General features: G+C 38.5%; 1 protein-coding gene across 1 annotated transcript in view; it reads left to right on the top strand.

Moving 5' to 3' along the window:
• Nucleotides 1-7,725: 7,725 nt before the first annotated feature.
• LOC118842361 (liver carboxylesterase 1-like) overlaps nt 7,726-25,980 on the top strand; it is a 146,131-nt gene continuing 127,876 nt past the window's right edge. The window contains exons 1-4 of the mRNA XM_036749903.1: nt 7,726-7,779; nt 16,205-16,407; nt 17,783-17,939; nt 19,265-19,398. Coding sequence (XP_036605798.1) covers nt 7,726-7,779; nt 16,205-16,407; nt 17,783-17,939; nt 19,265-19,398 — 548 coding nt within the window. The remainder of the gene's footprint in view (nt 7,780-16,204; nt 16,408-17,782; nt 17,940-19,264; nt 19,399-25,980) is intronic.

Here is a 25,980-nt window from a genome sequence, read left to right as displayed (position 1 = left end):
ACAAAAATCTATTTAATCTTCTTCATTCCTTCCCCCGCAAAACAGCAGCAGCAGCAGCAGCAACTACCACCACTCCCAACAAAACACAGCAAAACAAAACCCTTGGAATAAATATGCATAGTGAGGGAAAATAAGGTTATGCATTGTCAAAGCCCAGAATATGTATGAGTCATTTCATATCCTGAGTACATCAGGAGGTGGGTAGCATACCGCCTCATCAATTCCTCCAGAATCATGGCTAATGGTTGCACTGATCACACTTCTTAAGTCTTTCAATTTTTTAAGTTTTTATTATTGTGTAAATTCTCCTGATTTGCTCTTATTTCCTTTTTTGTGTGTGTGTTTGTCTCAAGAATAATAGATTTTGAGCAGCAAAAGACAGAAAAATTCAATTTAAAGTAACTGTAGACAATGTAAAATATTTGGGGGTCTACCTGCCAAGACTTGCCAAAACCCAGGAACTATATGAACACAATTACAAAACACTTTTCACACAAATAAAGTCAGTAAATAATTGGAAAAATATCAGTTGCTTATGGGGAGGCTGAGCTAATATCGTAAAATGACAATCCTAACTAAATTAATGTACTTATTCAGTACTATACTACTCAAACTACCAAAGAATTACTTTATAGAGCTAGAAAAATAATAACAAAATTCATCTGGAATAACAAAAAGTCTAGAATATCAAAGCAATTAATGAAAAGAAATGCAAGGGAAGATGGCCTAGCCATAACAGATCTAAAACTATATTATAAAGCAGCAATCATCAAAACTACTTTGTACTGGCTAAGAAATAGAATGGTGGATCAGTGGAACAGGTTAGGTACACAAGACTCATTAGTCAATGACTATGGTAATCTATTCTTTGGTAAACCCCAAAACTCCAGCTTCTGGGATAAGAACTCACTATCTGATGAAATCTTTTGGGAAAACTGGAAAATAGTGTGGCAGAAACTAGGCATAGACCAACATATGCACCATATACCAAGATAAGGTCAAAATGGGTATGTGATTTAGACATAAAGAGAGGTGCCATAAGCAAATCAGGAAACCAAGAAATAGTTTACCTGTTCGATCTATGAAGAATGGAAAAATTTATGATCAAATGAGATATAAAGAATATTATGAAATGCAATATGGGTAATTTTGATTACATTAAATTAGAAAAGGTTTTGCACAAACCATCCCAATGCACCCAAGATTAGAAGGGAAGCAGAAAGTTGGGAAACAATTTTTATAGGCAGTGTCTCTGATAAAGGTCTCATCTCTGAAATATATATAGAACTGAGTCAAAATTATAAGAATACAAGTCATTCCCCAATTGATAAATGGTCAAAGGTTATGAAGAGGCAGTTTACAGAGGAAGAAATTAAAGCTATCTATAGTCATATAAAAAATGTTTCAAATCACCATTGATTAGAGAAATGTAAATTAAAAAGGCTGAGAGGTACCACATCACATCCATCGAACTGGCTAACATAAGAGAACAGAAAATGAGAAATGTTGGAAAAGATGTGGAAAAATTGGAACACTAATGCATTGCTGGTGGAGTTGTGAACAGATCCAACCATTCTGGAGAGCACTTTGGAACTATACCCAAAGGGCTATAAAAGTGTGCATACCCTTTCACCCAGCAATACCATTTCTAGGTCTGTATCCCAAAGAGATCATAAAAAAGGGGGAAAGGATCCATAGATTCAAAAATATTTATAGCAGCACATTTTGTGGTGGCCAAGAATTGGAATTTGAGGGATGCCCATCAATTGGGGAATGATTGAACAAGATGTGTATATGAATGTAATGGAATATTATTGTGCTATAAGAAATGATGAGCAGGTACATTTCAGAAAAGCCTGGGAAGACTCGCATAAACTGATGCTGAGTGAAGTGAGCAGAATCAGGAGAGCATTGTACACAATAAGAGTAACTTTATGTGATGAGCAAATTTGAGAGACTTTGCTCTTCTCAGTAATGCAGTGATCTAAGACGATTCCAAAAGATTCATGATGGAAAATGCTATCCGCATCCAGAGAAAGAATTGGAGATTCTGAATGCAGATCAAAGCACTCTATTCTCTCTCTCTCTCTCTCTCTCTCTCTCTCTCTCTCTCTCTCTCTCTCTCTCTCTCTCTCTCTCTCTCTCTTTCTCTCTCTCTCTCTTGTTTTTTTCTTTCTTGCAGTTTTCCCCTTTTGTTCTGATTCTTTGTTTACAACATGACTAATGTGGAAATATTTCATATGATTGAAAAAAGAAAGTTTTTGAAATACCATGATCCCACACTATAAATCTTTTGTTGAAAGTTATGACACACAAATATAGAGCCAAATAAAAAAAATAAAGGGCATGCAAAGATATTAATAGAGAATAAATTTTAAGCGCAAACAACTATTTATCTGTATTTATTAAATATGAGCATAGTAAATTTTAAAAATAATGTTATTGGACCTAAAAATGAATAATTCCTACATTCCTTAGGATTATGGACAGCAGATGTAATATTGAGATTGAGACTTTCAATGCCGCATGCATAAAACTTTTATTATCCCATAAAACCTGACTTTATCTAGTGGTGCTCTGAATTCAATAGTTGTTTACTAAAGTAAGTTTGAATGTTTAATAGGTTTAGTTTTTAAAATGGTCTGTATAATCATTCACAAGTACAGGTGGCATAAGTATCAGAGAAATGAACAAAGTTCATTATCTTATTTTAACTCAGAAATTTCTAATCTTCCTCTTCTTTGTTTTAAGTGGTCTCTTGGAGGAGTACAATAAAGCTTTCTTTTTTTTTGGAGGGAGGAGGTGAGGCAATTAGCTTTAAGTGACTTGCCCAGGATCACACAGCTAGAAAGTGCCAAGTGTCTGAGGCCAGATTTGAATTTAGGTCCCCCTGACTCCAGGGCCAGTGCTCTTAACAATAAAGCTTTCAATCTCAGCTCCCATGGGTTAAATTTTGGAGGTTGTTCTATGCTTAGTGTCTCTCTTTGGACAAGCTCTATATGCTCTGTTCCTTCCCTTCCCTATAGGTTAATAGGATTTTGAGCTGGAAGTGACCTTGGAGAACTTATAGATTAACTCTCCTCATTTTAAAAATGAGGTGATTGAGGCTTAAGGAGGTGAAATAACTTTTTATTGTCAAATTGGGAGGAAATATCAAAGCCAGGATTCATGAGTCCAGATCAAGTGCCCTTCACCACCGTATAGCACTTGAATTGGGGGAATAGCAAGTGACCTCCAATTACTTTGAACTAGGACACACAAGGGCATTTCTGAGATCTTCAATGGTCAGGAAAACCCTATTCCCCTTTCCAGAGATCATCTTTTAGTGTTCCCATATTCCCTTTCTGCCCCCAAATAGTTCCCATACTACATATGGTCATGGTTCCAGAAAGGAGATATGTTTAGTTTGCTTTTTGAAGCATGTGGTCCCTCTTCTGGTGCTGATTTTCTTCCTTTTGGGCCCATGAAGATGATGCAGCTTTGCAGCCTCTCTTTAAATCCTGGTGAATCTGGATGTCTCCATTTCCTTTGGTGTCTTCAATCAATAAGATCTCAAATTTCTTTTTTCTTCCTTCAATTGTGCCTATGTCTGTCTTTACATGTATCTATCTGAGAACAGAGCCTAGGTGCATGCAATTTGCTGTAGAGGATACATGTCTATACAGGGCACTTTCTAGGCACACAAACAGATGGAACCAAACATTTCCAGTTTCTATGTCCTTGTCCATCTGTCAGGCTAGATCTACTTCTTGCACGCGTGCACGCATGTATACCTGTGTGTGTGTGTGTGTGTGTGTGTGTGTGTGTGTTTGTGTATGTACACATATGTATGTTTCTGACTTTCTTCTCTGTCTACCTGAAACTTCTGTGTTTGCCTTCTGGCAGATCCTACCTTTTTTTTTTTTAAATTCAAATCCAGAACATAAGATCAGTCAGATGGTAAAGTAGTTTCTTTCAGCAACTTGAAACCTCAGGAAAATAAATTTTCTTCTAGATATAGGGAACTAAAGTGGAATCTACAAGACAAAAGGCAGGAACACCACCTAAGGTAAAAGCCTTTTGAAATCTCATCAGTGAACATAAAATACTTAAAGCTCCCACTCAGGCATCTCTACTTCCAACTCATTCTCTATGCCCAGTACATGAATTCAAGGAAACCCTCAAGCCCATGATTTATTCATTCCTTCCTTCTCTCCCAAATGAAGTGACTCAGGCTGAAATTCACTCTCTTATTCTATAAGAATTGGTGGGCACTGATTCTGCCCAGCCACAGGAAGGAAATATTAAGCAACTGGTAGAGAAGGGCTAGAGGAGGGCCAGAAGATGTAATCTACATGCAGCACAGAGTCATCCAGAGGGCAAAGAACACCGAAATTTGAAGGAAAGGAGTGGAAACTGAGCTGGAGCCAGTCCTCTCCCTCCAGAGCTTACTCCAGGCAGTTGCATGGGCCAGATCGTCCCTCTGTTGCCCCCATCTCTCACTCCACAACTCACAGACACTAAAGACAAAAAGCAAGCCCAGCCTCTGTGGTCCATACAGCAGCAGAAAGGAAGGGGATATCAGTGAATGAGGGGAGATATCAAAGACAAATGCCTGGAAATACAATAAAGAAATGAAAAAACAGAAACTCAAGAGAATGTTGTAGTAGAAGTCTAGCTCACAAGCAGATTCACAGAAAGGATGTGCAGAAGGAAGACTAAATAGAACATCAAAAATAATCCAAAACACCATGAAAAAGTGTTACCTTATGAAGGAAAATGAACCAAAATAACTTGATGAAGAAGCAAATCCTATGGACGCCTCAGAGCCAGGCAACAACAGTAGGACTTATGATTTGATCCAGCCATACTGGAAAGCAATTTGGAAACCCCCAAAGCCACTGAACTTATGAGCCGGGGTTAAGGTATACTAAGCTTATACCTCAAAAAAAAAATAAGTGGGAAAGGTTACATATATACAAAAATATTTATATTAATGTGTTTTTAGGGGCATAAGATTCAAAACTAATGGGGTATCCATTAGTTGGGAATGACTGGAAAAATCATGACATATGAATTTAACAGAACAATACTGTATTGAAAGAAATTATAAAAGATACACTTTCAGATAAAAATAGGGGAAGACTGCAGTGTACTCAGGGGAATAGTTTATATGATAAAAACAATATTGTATATAATGACTTAAAAACTAATCAATGCAATAATCTATGATTATTCCAGAACAGCGAAGAAACATGTGTGTGGGATGGAGACCACTTCTAAATTAAAATATCCAGAGGCTAAGGTACTTAGAAGCAGAAAGGAGTTTATTGCTTTCTCATGAGAAAGGACACTCCCCTCATGGCTCAGAGTAGCCAACAGATAGGGAGTGCCAATTAGTTACAGCAATCATAATCTTTTTATATCCTAACTCGAAGCCCCTGCCCCACACTCCTTATCCTCCTTGTGTGGAGTTCCCAGTTTATAATCTATTGTGGAAATCTCCAGTAGCCAAGGACAATGGGAAATTACAAAACTTTACCCAGAGTCAAGGAAAAGGATGTCTTTTAAGAATCTTTCTGTTACATTCTAAAAAAAGACAGGAGGGTATGTGAGTGAGGTAAGAGGGTGAGGATGTCTGGGTGTGCAGTTTTTTCCACAATGTCAGTTATCTGCAGATGCAGTTTTGCAAGAATGTGCAGTTTCAGCAATTGCCTGGGACACACAGGGAATCATTAATCCCCCGAGGAGACTTCATCCTTTAGAAATTATTCCTCACACATGCTAACCACTTTCTAAGAATAAGGTAATGAACTCCAAGTGCATAATGAAACACATATTCTCAACATGGCCAATGGAGATTTGTTTCTTTAACTCTGTGTATTTCATATAGGAGTTCTAACAATGGAGTTAGCAAAATGGGGAAAAAGAGGAAAAGAGGGTCACTGATACGTTTTCAAGATGCACAGAGGAGAACAGAAGTACAGACAGTAGGAATCAAATAAACCATTTGAAGATCTTTGAAAATAGCTTACTAAATTTATTTTATACCCGGAAGTATACAAGCTATGGATGGAGGTTGCATGTGCAATCCTCTTTTTTTTTTCTATTGTGCTTTTTATATCAAATGCTCATCTTATTTGGTGTTTGTTAAGTTCAGTTTAATGGGATTTTGGTGCGTGTGCACATTACCTAAGGTGGCATTGCCTGCATAGAAGACATTGGAGACATGCTTCCAGGAGATTGGAGGACTGAAGTATTTGTAGACATTCTGCATTGACCTATCATATAGTTGAGGATGCCTCTTCTGTTGTCCACGTAGCTGGAAAAGTTAAAATCTTTAATGTCTCCGAGTCAGCAGTTCAGGTGGCTTTTTCTTGAATTCCCATTTGAGGGTGAAGGACTCCTTCACTCATATCACATGGTAAGGGAAGAGGTCCTGAGGGCTGTTTCCTTCTTATCCTTCCCTTTAGTCCAAGTGGCTCAAATAAATTAGTACAAGGTTATATTCTTTTCTGCATTTTTTTTTCTATTTTGTGTACAACGAGTGGAATCTCCAATACAGGAGCTAGAGTCATGGGATTGTGGGAATACAGGCTTTGTGTTACAGCCATCCCAAAAGGAATCTCCAAGAAGCAAGGGTCCTGAAATGCTAGGCCAATGAAACTTCGGACTTGAACTTGGTGGAATTAATACTATGAAGGAACTCAGTTAAAATATAAACCCTCTCTCTTCCCCAGAAACTAAGGAATAGGAGGCATTATGTCCCCAAGGTTATGGGAGAAATGTTTATACATTATTACTATACCTTTGAGGTAAATATTCTTTTATAAAAATGAATACAGTGTTGAATATTTAAATGAAACTGAGGTGTTAGTCACTTAACCCCTAAAATGGGGTGGGGGGAGGAATACAGTCAATGGAATTTTATATAATGGCAGAGAAAAGAGTCTCCAACTCCCCTTAGGCTATCAGAGAATATCAGGGAGGGGTAAAAAATTGGGGGTGTGGGTAAAATGTAGAAGGCCTATCCCTCAGAAAGTACATCAGAATTAACCATATTATATCACAATAAAAATGATTTATAAAGCCTAAAATTTAGAGAAATTTAAATTATTTCTTTCATGTAATTATATGCTTTGTTTTACAGCTGTGACTATCTTTCCCCCATAAATTTCAACCACCTTGAGGACAGCTGTATGTCCTTTATTTTCTTTCCTGTTTCCCCATACTTTACTCAGGCTTTTCTTTACAAATAGCAGTATTTCCCCAAAGAACTCCTATTCTCTGAAGAAGAAAGAAAAGTGAGAAACTAGGACAGACCTTAAAGGTCCCTTGGCCAAGAAAAATGGGTGGGCTTTCTAAGACCACAGTTTGCACACCAGACACTAAACTTTGTGACATTCATATGGAATTCAGGATTAAAGAAGACCTTCTATAACTTTGGCCTTGCCTATTGACAGGGGTGTTGAGTTTTTAACATAAGCATTTTAGAATTAGAGATATAAAAATTAAGAAGGTGAGTTATAAAGTGGTATAGCTTTAAGATGCCATCGCTGATACCATCTTTCCTAGATTATCATTGCAAGGAGGAAAATTCCTTTCTTGATTTTATGAGATTTAATTTTCCACCTTTTTACCAATCATTCAGCCAGCTAACCCTTGTGCATTATAAAAGCACCAGCAACTCTGAAGTACAGTTCAGATCCCTGAGCCAGCTGAGTGGAAACCCCTGCTCCAAACAAGATGTGGCTGCTTTGTCTAGTCCTATGCTCCATCAGCTCCATCACTGCTTTCCTGGTTGAGGGTAACATATTTTATTCTTCTTCCAAAGAAATAATAGATATTAAAAGGTTTCTTCTCAGTATCTTGGCAGAAAATTAGTATTTTATTATGAACTTAATTTTAAATGAACAAAAGTATTTCAATGAATGAAGAACAAAACAGAAACAAAAAAAGATTGTGTGTGAAGCTGGGAACTTCTGTTTCATGAGGACTAGTCTTTGTGACAGAGTTCAAAATACATAATCATTTTTCTGTGGCTTTCTATGGGAAGAAGTGTATTTGTGTGTGTATGTTTGTGTGCATATATGTGTCTCTGTGTGTGTGCGTGTATGTGTGTGTTTTAATGCAGGATCGGAGGAAGCTGACCCAGGCTGATGGATATCTTACTTAAAACAATCTTAAATGATTCTGTTTTTTTTTAAAGTCTAGTGAAAAGGTTCTTAACCAGAAGTCTGTTAACTAACAGGTTTTTAAAAATATTTCAATAATTACACTTCAGTATATTTGACTTCCTTTGCAATCTTGTGCATTTTATTTATATGCTTAAAAACATTATTCTTAGAAGGTTTTCAGCTTTACCAGATTGCCAGAGAGGTCTAGGACACAAAACAGGCTAAGAACCATAGTTTAGAATACCCTGGGGAATGAGTCACTTAAAACAACACAGTAGTCTCCACTTAACATAATGGCAATGTGATCCTGCTGGCAAAACAAACAAACAAGTAAATAAGTAAATAAATAAAAAAGATGGAACAACTATCTAGATAATGCAAGGCAAAAAGAAAAAACAAAACAAAACAAACAAGCTTAAATTGCATAGTCCAGGTCCTGAAATGTCAGAGTTTGATGGAACCTTAAAGATGATTTATTTCACCACTCCCTTTTTTTTAGTGGAAACTTAGGTCAAGGGAGAAGGATAAATGAGTTGCAAAGACTAGGGGGCAGCTAGGTGGTGCGGTGAGTAGAGCACTGGCCCTGGAGTCAGGAGGATGAGAGTTCAAATCTGGCCTCAGATATTTGACACATGTACTAGCTGTGTGACCTTGGGCAAGGCACTTAACCCCAATTGCCCTGCCAAAAAGCAAAAAAGAAGAAAAAAAGAGACTGGACTAGAAACCAGGTAGCTCCTGCTTCTCTGAAGAAATTTTTTTAAGATTATACCTTTGGCCTATATTCCTAATGGATTGCAATGCACAACTGTAGTAAAAAAAAGTAGTGAGCTGAAAGCCATGGGGTCCTGTTGAGCTAGGCCAAGGAGTCCAGAGCAAAGGGAGAATAGGTCTTAATAGAAAGGGTGGATGGGGTGTACAAGAGAGCTGGAGGAGGTTTCTTCTGCTAAACACTACACACTGTCTCATGGGCAAAATGTTTTACTCAATCAGAGTCAGAGTTGTATGTGAATGGAAAATTTAGGAAGTGAGCACAGACAGCTATTAGAAGTAAAATTTCCGGGGTGGGGGGGAGGGAGGTGGAACCAAGATGGCTGCTGGAAAGCAGGGACTTGTGTGAGCTCCCCGCCAAGTCCCTCTATAAAAAATGGCTCTGAACAAATTCTAGAACTGCAGAACCCACAAAATAGTAGAGGGAAGTAGTGCTCCAGCCCAGGACAGCCTGGATGGTCACTGGGTGAGGTCTATTGCGTACGAAGCTGGGAGAGGAGAGCAGAGCCCAGCATGGGCGGTGGCATGACCAACCAGACCAGGAGCTGGGCTGAACAAGCGCTAGTACCCTGAATCAGTGAGCTGTGGCTGTTACCAGACTTCTCAACCCACAAACACCAAAGACAACAGAGAAGGTTAGTGGGAAAAACTGCAGGGACAGACTGAAAGGAATTCGCAGTTCAGCCACTGCCGTGGGGGCAGTGAAGACAGTACAGTTACAGAACTACAGCTGCAGTTGCTTCTGGCCCCAGGACCACCTCGTGGGAGGAATTAAGTGGCAGATCAGAGCAGGAGTGCAGAGCCTGCATAACATCTGAGTCCAATCCAGGTTGGGGGTTCTTGGGGAAAGAGGAGTGCTGATGTGGCAGAGGTAGCTGTAATAGCTCTGAAAACAACAGCGCATCCCTTCAAGCTTGGAAAAAAGTACTCTTTACTCTACAAACAGTCATACCCCACTGAAAAACTCAAGGATCAAGTAAGTTGCCTGGGAACATGGCCAGGCAGCAAAAATGCACTCAGATTCAGCCTCAGACTTTGGAATCTTTCTTTGGTGACAAAAAAGACCAAAACATACAGCCTAAAGAAGTCAACAAAGTTAAAGAGCCTACATCAAAAGCCTCCAAGAAAAGCATGAACTGGTCTCAGGACATGGAAGAGCTCAAAAAGGATTTGGAAAAGCAAGTTAGAGAAGTAGAGGAAAAATCGGGAAGAGAAATGAGAATGATGTGAGAAAACCGTGAAAAACAAGTTAATGACTTGCTAAAGGAGACCCAAAAAAATACTGAAAAATATACTGAAGAAAACAACACCTTAAAAAAATAGACTAACTCAAATGGCAAAAGAGCTCCAAAAAGCCAATGAGGAGAAGAATGCCTTGAAAGGCAGAACCAGCTAAATGGAAAAGGAGGTCCAAAAGACCACTGAAGAAAATACTACTTTAAAAATTAGATTGTAGCAAGTGGAAGCTAGTGACTTGATGAGAAATTAAGATATTATAAAACAGAACCAAAGGAATGAAAAAATGGAAGACAATGTGAAATATCTCATTGGAAAAACCACTGACCTGGAAAATAGATCCAGGAGAGAGAATTTAAAAATTATTGGACTACCTGAAAGCCATGATCAAATAAAGAGCCTAGATATCATGATTCAAGAAATTATCAAGGAGAATTGCTCCGATATTCTAGAGCCAGAGGGTAAAATAGAAATTGAAGGAATCCACAGATTGCCTCCTCAAAAAGATCCCAAAAAGAAAACTCCTAGGAATATTGTTGCCAAATTGCAGAGCTCCCAGATCAAGGAAAAAATACTGCAAGCAGCCAGAAAAAAACAATTTGATTATTGTGGAAACATAATCAGAATAATACAAGATCTAGCAGCTTCCACATAAAAAAGATCAAAGGGCTTGGAATAAGATATTCTGAAGGTCAATGGAGCTAGGATTACAACCAAGAATCACCTACCCAGCAAAACTGAGTATCATGCTCCAAGGCAAAATATGGATTTTCAATAAAATAGAGGACTTTAAAGCTTTCTCAGTGAAAAGACCAGAGCTGAATAGAAAATTTGACTTTCAAACACAAGATTCAAGAGAAACATGAAAAGGTAATCAAGAAAAAGTACAAGAAAAAGAAATTGCAAGGGACTTACTGGAGTCGAACTGTTTTGTTTACATTCCTGCATAGAAAGATGATGTGTATGATTCATGACACTTCAATATTAGGGAAGCTGACGGGAATATGCGTATGTGTGTGTGTGCGCGTGCGCGCGCATGTGTGTGTATTTGTATATATATGTTTGTGTATGTACGTATATGTGTATATGTATGTATATATGTGTGTATATATGTATGTATATATATGTCTGTGTGTATATACATACATACATACACACACACACACACACACATATATATATATATATATATATATACATATATGGAGTGAGACAGAGACAGAGAGAGACAGAGAGACAGAGGGCACAGGGTGACTTAAATATGAAGGGATGATATCTAAAAAAAATAAAATCAAATTAAAGGATGAGGTAGGAATATATTGGGAGAGAGAGAAAGAGAGAGAGAGAATGGGGTAAATTATCTCACATAAAAGTGGCAAGAAATAGCAGTTCTGTAGGAAGGGAAGAGGAGGCAGGTGAGGGGGAATGAGTGAATCTTGCTCTCATCAGATTTGACCTGAGGAGGGAATACCATACACACTCAATTGGGCATCTTACCCCATAGGAAAGAAGGAGGAAGAAGGTAAAAAAGGGGGGATGATAGAAGGGAGGGCAGATGGGGGAGGAGGTAATCAGAAACAAACACTTTTGAAAAGGGACAGGGTCAAGGGAGAAAATTCAGTAAAGGGGGATAGGTTAGGAAGGAGCAATATATAGTTAGTCTTTCACAGCATGAGTACTGTGGAAGGATTTTACATAATGATACGCATGTGGCCTATGTTGAATTGCTTGCCTTCTTAGGGAGGGCAGGTGGGAAGGGAAGAGGGGAGAGAATTTGGAACTCAAAGTTTTTAAAAACAGAAGTTCAAAAACAACAACAAAAAATTTTTTTGCGTGCAACTAGGAAATAAGATACAGAGGCAATGGGGTGTAGAAATTTATCTTGCCCTACAAAAAAGGAAGGGAAAAGGGGATGGGAGGGGAGTGGGGTGACAGAAGGGAGGGCTGACTGGGGAATGGGGCAACCAGAGTATACGCCATCTTGGAGTGGGGGGGAGGGTAGAAATGGGGGAAAAATTCATAATTCAAACTCTTCTGAAAATCAATGCTGAAAACTAAACATTTTAAATAAAAATAAAAATATAGAATCCTCCAAGAAGTAAAACTTCCCCGATAGAGTAATCATGTGGGTAGGGTGGCAAAATGAGGCGACTTCCTAAACAACACCGATTAAAAGCAAGTTTGTAAGTTGCTTACCTGGGTATTATAGTGTCTGCGTTATCTGGATGATTTAGTTCTTATTTTATTCTTATTTTCTCTCTTAATTATTCCCTTCCATCTTTTGTAATCTGAGGATCATTGTTGTGGGCAGAGAAGTTTTACCTTCTTAATATAGTCTATGATTGTCATCACATCCACATTGAGCAATGAATCTGTCCCTGCTTTCATATACATCTTCTTCTCCAATATAACTCAAAAGATCCTTTATGCTTTCCAATGTGTATTCTTATTCATGTTTTAATTTGACTTTTACCACAAGCCCAGAGTTGGAGTTATCATCCCATTTTACAGACAAGCAAACAGTCTTAGAAATGTCAAATGATTTGGCCAGGGTCACACAGCTACTGAGAGGCAGAATAAACTAATGGAAAATCAGATAGCTATTTTTTTAAAAAGCATTTTAGACATTGAGCTCATTGACTACCTGGATTTCTAAACACTGAACAAGGAAAATAAATCCATTCTTCCTCTATACTGTGTTTGTTTTACCTCAGTTACCCATCCAAAACCAGACTGATGTCGTTTTCAGCCAATCAGTATACCTGGTGTATCTATATGACACACCTCAAACTTCTCTTTGGTAGTTAAGGTCCTCACAAACAAGGACTTCTTAGATCATTAGTGTATACTCCTCTATTGACTTCGTTCAATCTCTTTCTCTGTAAAGAGCTGATAGGCAGAGTGTCACACTCCAGAATTCTAACCTAAAGGGAAACTTGGTTTTGGAAATCCAATCATGAGTACCCTGGCACCGTGGGGAGATCTTTTTGGTTCAGCCAGTAACAAAGTGCATTATCTTCTTAGTTCGCAAATAGTAGTAAATAGTGGTATCCAAGTGTCACACACTTTCAGTTCCCTACAATAAGGAAATTTTATTTCTTTTTGATTGACTAATAAACCTTATTCTTAGTTTATCCCAGATTGTGGTTCCAGGTAGGGGTACACCCACATTTGCATATCACATGGAGCTACATCCTATCCTGAATGCTAGGACCTAGCTTCTCCCATGATATGGTATCCATCATTTCTTCCACTCTCTTCATGATTACTTGTAATCTGACTTTCAGTCTCACTTTTAAACTGAAACTACTGTCTCTGGGATTAGAAGTCAACTGTTAATTGTTAAATTAATGGCATTTGTTAGTCCTTAGATTGCTTGGTTTATCTGTACCTTTGAAATGTCAAACACTTGTTTGTGGACATCTCCTCCCTTGGCTTCTATCACATTGATTTTTCTTTCTTCTTATCATTATCCTTATATTTTAATTATAGATCCAGAAATAGCCTTGAGTATTCATCAAATAATTCACTGGACTTACCAGAAGTGAAAAATTTTCACAGAGATATCTATTGCCCACGATCACACTGATCCATAAAAATTTAAGAAAAATGTTTTAATATATATCACTGTATAAAATACTCATAGCGTCATAATTATTAAATTTAAAACTTTCAAAATATAGAAAGAAATGTACATAAATTTACAGACATACATATATGTGTATGTCTATATCTTAATGCATAAACACATAAACGCACAAAAATCATGTGGGAATAAAATAAGGTACATATCATCCCTGTAGCATATGTCTGCTGCTGGGAGACATCTCAAAGATGTTTCCAGTTTGCCTTTATAAGATCTCATATATCTTATATCCCCAATACTTTTATGAAAAGACAAAAAAATCATTATAGTTTACCCTTGGATTCCTCAATATAGATGAATAATAACAGGGTATCAATATCCCAGTTGAATTTGAATTTTGTTGGAAAGATGAGAATGATATAATTGTTTTCATTATTTTTCTTATAATTCGTACATTTGTATAGCCTTTTAAAGTTTGCAAAATCCTTTACACTATATCGGCTCTCCTACCTGTTCAGACTTTACTTCTTAGTTTCCTTTACTAGATGTTACTTAGTGTCCTTTACTACAGTCTTCATACAGAGGATGAAAATTAATCCATGATTCTATCCTAGGCCATCTACTCTTTTCTCTACCCTCATCAACAACTATGCGTTAAATTCTTGTCTACATTAAAAAAGACTCTAATATTTGTCTCACTAGTCTTAACTTTAGTTTTGAACCTTGGTCCTATAAAACCAACTACTTGTTGAACATCCCTAAATGGATAACTTATAGGCATTTATAACTCAATATGTCCTAAATGGAAGTTGATGATTCCTCAGCAAACATCCACTATTTCAAAATTTCCCCATTGCTGTTGAGGAATCCCCCATCGTTTTAGTTTTAGAATCCACAGACCCAAAATTGAAACCATGATTCCAATGCTTGTACCTAGAACTGTATGGGTCAAATGAAACAGACCCAAACAAGCCTATTTCTTTGGGCCATTGGGCTTAAAAGGAGAGAGGTGAAGGTAGTCTTTCCTCTTAACATCCCTGTAAATGCAGATGAACTTGAACCTTCACCCTTTCTGGATGCAGCTGAAAAAGGTATCTAAAGTGTTCCCTTATGGTTGTTTTAAAGACGTACACTTTTTTTAGCTAAGTAGTCAATAGACAGAGTCTCTGCCTATGCATGTAGTAAGGGAAGGCAGAATACTCTCCAAGAATCAGGTCCTTGCCATCTCCTATGTAGCTGCCTTCATATTAAGTGATCTGGGCATGCTCCAAAACTTTGTTACACTAGAAAAGGAAGCTAGGTAGTGTACAATGGATCAAGTAAATATGGTGCGTATATTAAAGTGCCAGTAAGAGGATTTAGGTGACATAGTGCTGTAGCCAATAGTTGTCTTATGTGAGGTTTCTGAACTTCTTAGCCCAGTCTATTACAATCTTTTCAGCCAGCATCTGAATTGTCCATAGATTGTGCTTCTTCCCTTCTTCACACCTTCTTAAAGACCCAGCGTACATGGGAGACTGGTCATCAATAAACAAAAATAGCATGTTTCAGGCAATCTATTTGGGAAAGTTCACCAAAACAAGTCACAGTGGTCCCTAATGAAATTTAAAGTCTTTGGTCACAGTATCTTTATTATTATAATTATATAACCAATCAACCCCACTTTATTTTGACCAAATCTGCTACCCAGGAGTGGTTTTGAGAAGATTTGGCACCAGTGAAGATGTCGAGTGACCACATGACTGGAGGTTTACGCTTCTTGGCTCCATATCATAGCATAGTCTATGCTTCCCAATTTGAGGCGCATAACTCAGAATTCCAAAGCTAGAGAAAAATGCATCACTAAGTCTCATTCATCTGGCACCCTTCAGTGCCAAGCACAATATAATGCTGACAATAGGTCATCAATAAATGACTGTTGACCAAACGAACAAATCTACAGGTTTTCCACAGAAGAAATGGGGGATATGTGTATTAATATCAAACTATTTTCTTGTAACACTTCTGGGATAGTGTAAAATGCACAGAACGTCTCTTTATAAGACATTTACCAGCTATGCAACCCTGGGCAGGTTACTTGACTCCTATGAGCCTACATTTGTCCATCTATAAAATTCAAAGAACATCTACTACTTATTTTGACTAAGGGCTATGAGAAGAGTGTTTTGAAAACAGTAAAATCTTATAGAAATAGGATATACTTTTATTGTTACATCTTCTGAGCTACTTCATGACCATTTTCTCCATTGAAATATGAATCAATCCAATAAATTGCCATTATTAACCTTAACTTAGAGGTGAGAAACCTGAAGTCTAGAGAAGTGAAGTCACTTTCCCAAGAATGTCCTGCTAGAAGTGGGCAGAGTTGCCTGGGGCTCTTGATTCCTAGAGATTCTACTCAGTTCTGTTGCCTCCCCAGTGAAACTAATTTCCCTTTTCTCATTGTGGCACAGGGCAGCAGCAGCCTTCAATGCCAGTAGTGGACACTGAATACGGGAAAGTCCAAGGCAAACAAGTAACAGTGAAAGGATTTGACACACCTGTCAATGTTTTCTTGGGTGTTCCTTTTGCCAAACCTCCTCTTGGACCCCTGAGATTTCGACCACCCCAGCCTCCTGAGCCCTGGCACTATGTGAAGGACGCTACTATGTTCCCACCTGGGTAAGCATCAGTCTTCAGCCTTTTTTTGGGAAGAGAGGGATGAAAACGGAGAAAAAAATGAAGAATCACGTTCCTATTCCTGGAGTAGTCAAACCGTTTGAGAATCCTTCATTTTGTCCTCCCCCTGGGAAATATTACTGTTTCTTCTCATTTTCAATCCCCTACCTTAAGCCATATCAGCAGGTGGAGTGTTTGTTGGAGAAAAGCCTCCCAGGTTTTCACATTGTGCTGCTCCTGAGATACGATGTGATTCACCTACTCTGGGAGTTTAAGTCAAGGCAAAATGAATAAATAGTGGATGTACTACGCTATGCAAACCCAGATAGATGCTGTGTGCACATTTTCTTTTGCTCATGTATAGTCAAATAAAGTCCTGGGCACATACTACCTGGCAGAATGGCAAATGTCCTTTGCTTCTATTGTTCAGTCATTCCAGGACCATCCTTAGTTATAAAAGTCTCTTAATTTCCCTCTGGGGTTCAGTGGATATGAAGTAGGTGGTTTGGAACAAAGAAGCCTTCAAATAAATATGAGCATTCTAGCTCTGGCTCTGCTGCTCTGTAGCTGTGACCCACGGCCAATGATTGAACCTCTCTATTTTTTTTTTCATTTCTACCTGAAACATGAGAAAATTACTCCCATTTTCCTACAAGCTCACTGTGTAGATGAGATGAGGCACTGGCCTTTTTGTTACAGTAGAGCTAATAGTTACAATAAAGTGTATAAGATGAAGGAAGTTTGCTTTTTGGTACGGTAGGGAGTATATAGGGAGTGAGGGAAAGTCCCCTTTGATTATGGTTAGGTGCAACTCTGATTTTGCATCGGGCTGCCCCTGGAGTTAACCCAATGTTTCAAAGGGCAGAATAATTTCTACAGTATCTCTATTTTAATATAAACCTCCTTCCACTTGCCCCACTCTTGTTCTTAACACCTTTCATCCATAGATAATCAGAGTTGAAAGAGACCTTAGTTATCATCTATTTCTACTCTCTCACTTTGCTGAAGTGAGAAATGAGGCTAAAGGTAGTTATATGATATATTCAAAGTCTAATAGAAAGTTAGTTGGACATTAAATACAACAAAAGAAAATGAAAGACATATTCAGTAATTTGTCAAACCTTCATTAGTGTTGAGGGGAAGTCAGGGACAGAGAGATGACATGAATTGTCCTCTTGTCTCTATTACTCATGTCCTATATGACCTTAGACAAACCATTTTCCTTCTAAGAGTCTCAGCTTCCTCATTTGTAAAATAAGGATGATCTCCAAGGTGATCTCTAAGCTTTACAACCTCTGACAAGTGATCCTGTGACCCCAAATATGCTTTACTGGGATGCTGCTGAAAAGAAATGATTTTCCCATGTTTCATTACACAGGTGTCCCCAGAAACTCAAGATGGAAGAGCTCTTTCCTGACACTTTCTCCTTTTGGAATGAAAGCAGATTTCCTTTTAAGAGCAAGCCATATTCTGAAGATTGTTTGTACCTAGATATTTTCACCTCAGCTAACCTGACAAAGAAATCCAACTTACCGGTAAGTAGGCTAGGGCAGGGGTTGGTTATGATTTGCAATCAATAGATGAGTCATGGTTGCCTCTTGTTTTGGCAGCATAAGACAACAAGGAAGCAGCCCTTGGTCTGGATGGAGTAACAAATAGATTAAGATCTCCCTTTGGCCAGATCTCCAATGGTTAGACTTCATGACCTTAAAAAGTTCATTTAATTTTATCTGCTTCACCTCAATTTTCCTCAACCATAGCCAAGGATAGGGGTGAGAAGTACACACCTGTACCAAGGAGCAACAATAAATGGTAAAATAATAAAATACCACAGTCTTTTAAGTGGTCTCTCTAGGTCTCCCTCTTCTCTAATCCTTCCACCACATACTGGTAAAATCATCCTATTCCTAAAACTCAGATGAGAGCCTGTCACTTTCTCGTTATTATTATTAGTACTAGCAATAATAACACCTACCTCACAGAATTGCGAGGATCAAGAGACAGTATTCATAAACCCATTTTTCCAGCCTAATTTAAATTGCTCCCATTCAGTTACTCTTCAGATCAGTCAAAATAACCTTTGAACTTTCCCTTACATATGACCTGCCACCTCCCATCTTGGTGCTTTTGCACAGGCTGTCCCTAATACCTGGAATACAATTCTTCCCCATCTCTACATCTTAGAGTCCCTACCTTCCTTCAGAACTTCATTCCAAATGCCATCTCCTCCAGTATGAGATCTTTCCTGATTCCCCAGTTTCTAGTTCTCTTCCAGAACAATTGCCTTCCATCTATTTTATACTTATTTGCACATATCTCTACTTACACATATATGTGTGATCTTGCCTTTCAGAATGTGAGCCCCTTTAGGCTGTAAAGTAGTTTGTCCTTCTTTCCCCACCATAAGGCATATTGTCTGATAGACAATATATGCTTAATAAATGTTGGTTGGTTGGTTGATTGTCTTACATTGGGAAAGTACCTTCACAAATATTCTTCCATTTATTAAATAATTGAATGCATACATGCATGAAAAAGCATTTCCATAGAAGAACATTGGATCACGATGTCAGCAGTAGAGGCAAGTTAAAAGATCACAATCATTGTACTGATAGATAATTTAGGATTTAGAAAAGGAAAACAATATGTCTTGGTTCAATAAGAAAGACAGTGGTAAAGTCAGACCTAGAATATAGGTCTCTTGATTCCTATTCCAGAGCCCTTTCTACTATATCACACCTCTTCCCTAAAAAAAGGGGTATATAGATTATATGATCTGGGCACTTTAGACATTCACTTTCTGAAGTTCCTTTTAATTCTGCACTCTTTGATCCAAACAGCTTTCCTCCTTAATTTCCAGGTGATGGTGTATATCCATGGAGGGGGGCAGTTGGTAGGTTCAACTTCATTCTATAGTGGATTGGCACTCTCGACCTTTGGGAATGTGGTGGTGGTGACCATTCAGTACCGCTTGGGAATCTTTGGGTTCTTCAGGTAAGATCTAGAGTCCAGGAATTCAAATGGCACCAAACAAGGAGTGTAAGCCTAGTGTTAGAGCTACTGCCTTGCCCTTGATATTCCCCTTCTCTGAAATTCTCTGATTCTTATGGAAACTGATCTTTGAAAGTCATGCATATAATGAACTCATCCTGACATAGAATATTTCTATTTGTTGCATTTACTTTCCTAGAACCTGGTATATATGTGGGCCTATTATACTGTTTCTATAATGTAAACTTCTAGAGGTCACAGGGCCTGTGGTAAGTGCTGTGCTTGTTGCTCTGTGGTCATAATTAATTTCAATGTCACTGTCACCCTGTAGTTGGTCACATGTAGCCAGGGGATATTAGCTGATATCTGTCCAGTTCATCAAGATTGGGTTGAAGACCCTTTATATGTTTACACATTCCTTTTGTACATATTGAGTGACCTCTACAGGCAAACCATACAATTCAAATTAACAAACACTTATTAAAAATGCCTAGTATGTTCATGATTCAGGATAGGGTGAGGGAGCTGAACAAAGAAAGCCTTGGCAGTGACCTTGCTTTCAAGAAGCTTACAGTCTAATGGAAAGAAGGCTAAATAGACATATAGGTGTGATACAATGAGACTAAGATAAATATAAAGGGGAGGTTTAGATAAATATCCTATGAGCAAATTGAGCTCTATGGGGGAGAATGTCCAGGCAAGGTTTATGGAGGAGGCAGCACCTGCTTTGAGCTTCGAAGGAAAAGAATGACTTGGGCAGATGTTTAAGGGGAAAGGAGAAAGAATGCATTCCTGACATGGGGAGTGTGCGAGTAAAGTCATGGAGACAAAAGACAGGATGAGAAAGTGAGATATAGTATATTCAAGTTGGACTGAATCTGAGAATATGTAAAGGGTAATAATTTGACAAAAGTTTGGCCAGGTAGGCTGGAGTTAGCTTGTTCAGAGTCTTGAACGTGAGGGTTAAGAGTTCATTTGTTAGAAAAAAGGGAAACTTTTTTTTTCTTGTAGAGGAGAGGCATAACCTTGGTGGATCATTACAAAGATTACTCGGAAAGAGGTGTAAGAGTAAGCAGAGAGACCTGAGTCAGGAAAAATTTTGCATTTCACAGAATCCCCAAGCCTTCCCCCTGCTAGGGCCTTCCCACAAATGAACACTCACAGCTAGCTGCTTATCTGCTTCCTCTCTCTCCCTCAGCTCTAACTGCTTGGGCCAACTTCCTTCCTCTTGGCTCTGCTCCACCCTTCTACTCCTTCATGTTCTACCTGCTCAGCAAGCTCCTCCTACCACAGGCTTCATGTGACTCAAGCTCATGTGACTTAGGCTTTCATGTGACTTAAGCAGGTCACATGGGCCTATTGATGGATGGGAAAGATCTTCTCTTTAAGCAAAAATACATTAATGATACCTAAAAATACATTAACAGTACTTTCAACCCAAGATCTTTCATATCCATTATATAGGTCAATGGGACAGCTGGCATCAACAGAACTTTAAGACAATATAATAGGGATAACACAGAATAAATGCATAAAACAATATCTTAGAGTGCTGTTTGAGCACAAGCACCCTATCATTCCCCTTTCAAATGAATGGGGCCCAAAATCTTGGTGTAAAGGACAAAAATCTCTTCTTCCATAGCTATTTCCTGCTGAAATTAAATGTAGATCTGTTCCTGCCTCAAGAGGTCCTATTTGAGAGGTCAGTTCTCTATCTGGCATCTGGAACTTGGTCAATGCTAAGTCCAGGGGTGACACATCACAGTCATGGAAAGGGGTGACATCTAGCTCAAGTGGTCAGGTGTCTACAGTTAGAGGGCACCAAACTATAACAACAAAGCTACTTGCCACTACTGTGGCTGTGTAAGACCAATAACACCAACACACAGGAGGGCTCCTAGCACAATTTCTTTGAGTGGCTTTTCTAAGGAAAGCGACTTTAAGGAGTTTACAGTCACACTTTAATTAAGCATACATATATCATTCACTTATGTCAGGGGGGAAAGTCAGCACCCTGAACTTCAGAGAAAATACAAAAAGAAATTACAAGCAGGAATTACAAGCAGAGAAAAGTAACACAAATCAACAGATAGGCTTCCAACCATCTGACCATAGCAATACATACACAGTTACCAGAGAAAGAAGTACCAGCATCTGGGTTTTCAAAGCCGGGGGGCTCCTTAATGGCTACCAAATCACACTACACTCTTCTAGTGAGTGAGCCCCCAAAGCAAAAGCTCTCCTCCCACAGTTCTGAGAGTTCTCAATTCACCATTCTCAATTCTTGATTCAGAGTTCAGTGGCTATCCTCTGCGTATATATACCCTTTTTCAGGGCCTGAGGGCTTCATACCTCTTCTGATCTAATTAGTAAGAGGGTGTGAGCCTTCCTACAAACAAAGGCAAGGCTCACTCAAAGGCACTTGACTGCCTTAGTGCAGAGAAGCATGACAAAAAAAAACAGTAACAATTATAACTTTGCTTGCCTTCACACAAATCTGCTGGCAACAAAATTATCAAAGAAGTTGAAAAGCCAAAAAGCCTAAAAGAAATGAGACAATAACCAGAATCAGGGTAGATATAGGTTGAGCCGTGCTTCTGGAGTCCATGAACCTACTATCATAGCCTCATTCATGGTAGAATATATGAGTTAAGGGTCCAATTTGGTAATCATCTTCTCCTGAATAAGCAACTGTTACAGTATTATCTTTCCCATGTGCTATAATTTCTCCAGCCTTTGGAACATAGTCTGACTTCTGTTTTACCCATAGTTTAGCTCCCAATTTGATTCTATCAGTAGAATCAAACCCTTCAGCTCCTCTGATAGTTATTTCAGAAGGAGGGTCACTTTTCACAAGGGGTATTGTTTAACAAGCAATAATAATCAGTTGAATTATACCAAACTGTATGAATTCTTCACCTAAATTTTGGAATGTCACACTAATTTCTCCTTGATAATTAGAATCTATTACTACAGCCAATAAGTGTATCCCTTGGGCATAATATCTATCTGAAATGATTTTTAGGGATTCTCATACATATTCTAGTACAGATTTTTCTTATTTCTTTTTGATCCAAACAAAAGTCCTCTAAACAATATAAATCATATCTTGCTGAACCTGGTGTTCCTTGATATGGTCCTGGGACATTTTGCCCCACAGTCCAATGCTCAATATTTGGGATCTAATGTGTTTGCTGTTTTCTAATTTGCAGATTTGAGGTCATCAGTCTGGCTATAGGTGTACTTTCTCCCACTGGTCTATTATTCAAATTACATAAAGGAGTGAACAAATTATCCTTCCAGTGTTGATATGAATTTTTAGAACTTAACTTTATTAGCTGTTCTTTCAATAATCCGTTCATTCTCCACACCCCATCTGACTTTTGTACTGGCCAAACAGGATTATTCCATAGAGTGGTTGTAGGGACTAAAACTCTTGCCTCAACATATTTCTTTATAGTTTTGGTAATTTCCATTGCCCACCTAGCACATGATACTTTTTTAAAGTTATTACTTCAGAAGGTTCAGGTAAACTGATTGGGTCCATTTTTATTTTTCCCACTAAAACTGTATTAATTCCTGTCTTATTGCAAATTGATATCTCCCCTCAGGTAAATTTAGAGTCATACTTCTTAGTATATCTATTCCAATGATGTATTCAGGAGTGGATAAAATTACCATGGTACATTCTTTCTTAGGTAATTGTCCAATTTTCATTGTTTGACTTGTTTGGCTGATATTTCAGGTGCTCCCAGTCCTGTGATGGTAATAGGAGTTGCATGTTTAAATTTATCATAGTTTCTATATCTAAGACAGGCCTCTGTCCCAGTATCTATTAATGCCTTAGTTACAGTATTTGATACATTTTTCCAATATGTGGTCAAATTGATATGGAGTCTATAATCCCATCAGTGTATTTCTTTAATCTGAGCTAGGGCTTGGCCAATTTCTTACTCTTCCTTAATATGTGACAAACTTGGATACAAGGATTCAGAAGGATCTGTAGGGGCAGTTCTTACTTCCCTATTCTGTCTGATATCAAGTCCTTTTTCTCTGTACATTTTATGTAATAATTAGTGGAAATATCATTTATTCTTCCAAAATCTACCCCAGCTCGTAATAGAGCAATAAACAAATCTTTTCTTGTTAATCTGTTCTAACTTTGAATCCACTAGCTATTTACTCTTTTCCCGTGAGGAAATTTATCTCTTTTCCACTCCCCTAAGTCACTTGCTTGCGAAATCTTATCAAGCACCTCCAAAAGAAGATGCCCTATCTCTCCAATTAGTAGTCAGAATTAGGTGCTCATGAGCAAGAGAAGCCATCTTCACTATTATATTTCTATGAGAAACTGCTAAGGAGGTATCATGATAAGCCTCAGCATTTCTGGTCAAAATTACTGCCTTCATTACCTTCTCCTTTAACATTCTCATACAGTCCCTAAGTGAATACCAGGGTCTATCTCCACTAGGCCAGGTGGAGTCAGTAGGATATTTTCTGCATTATCCATCCACAGCTAAATCTAACAGATTGGTTGCATTGTTACCTCCTAGCATATGGTAATCCCTCAAAGCTTGCTGTGCAAAAGGATACTGACTAATATCTATGACTTTTAAGCAATCTATGCTATGGATCCCTACTCTTCTGGCCCCTTCATCATTGATTCTCACCATCCAAGACATTAATGATTCTCCCATCCCTTGGGTGAAGAGATTCAAAATATCTGTGACCTTCTGCTGAGTCAAATCCTCAATTATCTCCCTAAACACTGTGTGCCCCACCCTGGTTCTCCTGCTTTCTTATTAGTATTGGGAGAAAGTCTGCTCTTGTAAAAGCCTCATCAAACTTTGTTTCATTTTCCTCCCACACATTATCCTGGCAGTCATCAGAGCAACTATAACTCAGGCTGTGCAAGGACTGCATGCACACACCTTTTGTTAGTTCTTTGCTCCTTTCTAGCTAAATGAACAGCAGTTTGTCCTTCTAAAGGAGAGCTTGAACACTGTAACACAGAAAGATTCTCATGCAAACCAGCCAATGCCCAAACAGTAGCTTGTTCGTCTACCACCCGAGACCCTCCAGTTTGCTTTTCTAAAGGAGAGCCTAAATGCTGTGGCACAGAAAGATTCCCATGCAAACCAACCAATGCCCTTTCCTTCTGAGCTTTCTCCTCAGCATCTTGTCTGCTTTTACACATAAGATGATAATTTGTTAGCAAAGCCCAGCTTCTCCTACAGAGCCCTGCAGTTCTTTACCTGATTCCATTGGTATTCCTTGCAAACATCTTTTTAAATCTCTGGGTTTTCCCTTTCGTAGCCTCAGTTCCCAGTTTTCACAGTGTCCAGTGCTTTTAGCCCATTCTCTTGCCAGGGAGGAACAAGGTAAATCCCATATCCTGGGATATTCATTTCCTCCTCTAAAGTCCTCCTGCTCAAACAGAAATCTGATAACTTGTGCTCCTGTTCATGACATCAAATGTATTGTGAACATGATTTTCACAACATCTACAACAGCTATGACTATGCCAGTATAATTTTGAATTGCAAAATATAACACTCTCCACATAGAAGACAGAACCAAAACATTTATTCAATGACCAGAAAGCCAAATCCCAACACCAGAAAGCTAAATCCATCACAGCAACAAAGAAATCTATACACAATAACAATGTGACGGGGTGGGGGCGGTGGCCATCCCCAAGTCTTCCCCCTGCTAGGGACTTCCCAGAAATGAACACTTCAAGCTAGCTGCTCTCCTGCTTCCTTTCTCTCACTCAGCTCTAACTGCTCTAACCAACTTCCTTTCTCTCAGCTCTGCTCCACCCTTCCTGCTCCACCCCTTCATGTGCCACCCTTTTATCAAGCTCCTCCCACCACCGGCTTCATGTGACTCAAGCTCATGTGACTTAGACTTTTATGTGACTTAAGCAGGTCACATGGGCCTAGTAATGGATGGGAAAGATCTTCCCATTAAGCAAAACCACATTAACAATACGTTAACAGTACAGACTCCTCCTATCCACTACAATGAATTAGCTACAGATTCTCTCCCTGACAAGGATATACTCACCCTCCTTATGCATATAGTTGCAGCCAGCAAAAGCCAGCAGAATATGCCCAGGCTAAGATTAATGCTATGCTTATGTGTTAGAATGTCAATTTCCTCCCCCACTTTTTTCTGCAGCAAATTTACAGCCTATTGTTCTAGATGATCTATAGAGAAGTTAACAAGTTCTGTGCAATATATTTCCACTGTTTGCTTGATTGGGATACTGTGTCCCCCAAACATATCCCACTAACTGCCCAAAACAATGCCATAGGAATGATGTTGAGGCTTGATAGATGAATAGTCCATTCTCTCAAGATCCTACTTGATTGAAGAGGAGGTATAAAAAGGAAATGAATAAAATAAAAACAAGACAAATAATAAATAAAATAAAAGGTCAGGTGAAGCACTTGAGTCACATTCCTTCCAGGAAAAAAAAATGTCAGTTCTATTTTGTTTATCTCTGTCCAGTCCAAGCAGACTGCCTTTCTATGCTGAATACTGACAACAAAGTTCATGCTAATTGCCAAATGAGGGATA

Source organism: Trichosurus vulpecula, chromosome 3 (genome assembly GCF_011100635.1).
Source record: "Trichosurus vulpecula isolate mTriVul1 chromosome 3, mTriVul1.pri, whole genome shotgun sequence".
Lineage (NCBI taxonomy): Eukaryota > Metazoa > Chordata > Mammalia > Diprotodontia > Phalangeridae > Trichosurus > Trichosurus vulpecula.
The sequence above is the reverse complement of the archived record's forward strand: the minus strand, read 5'-3'. Positions and strand labels throughout refer to the sequence as shown.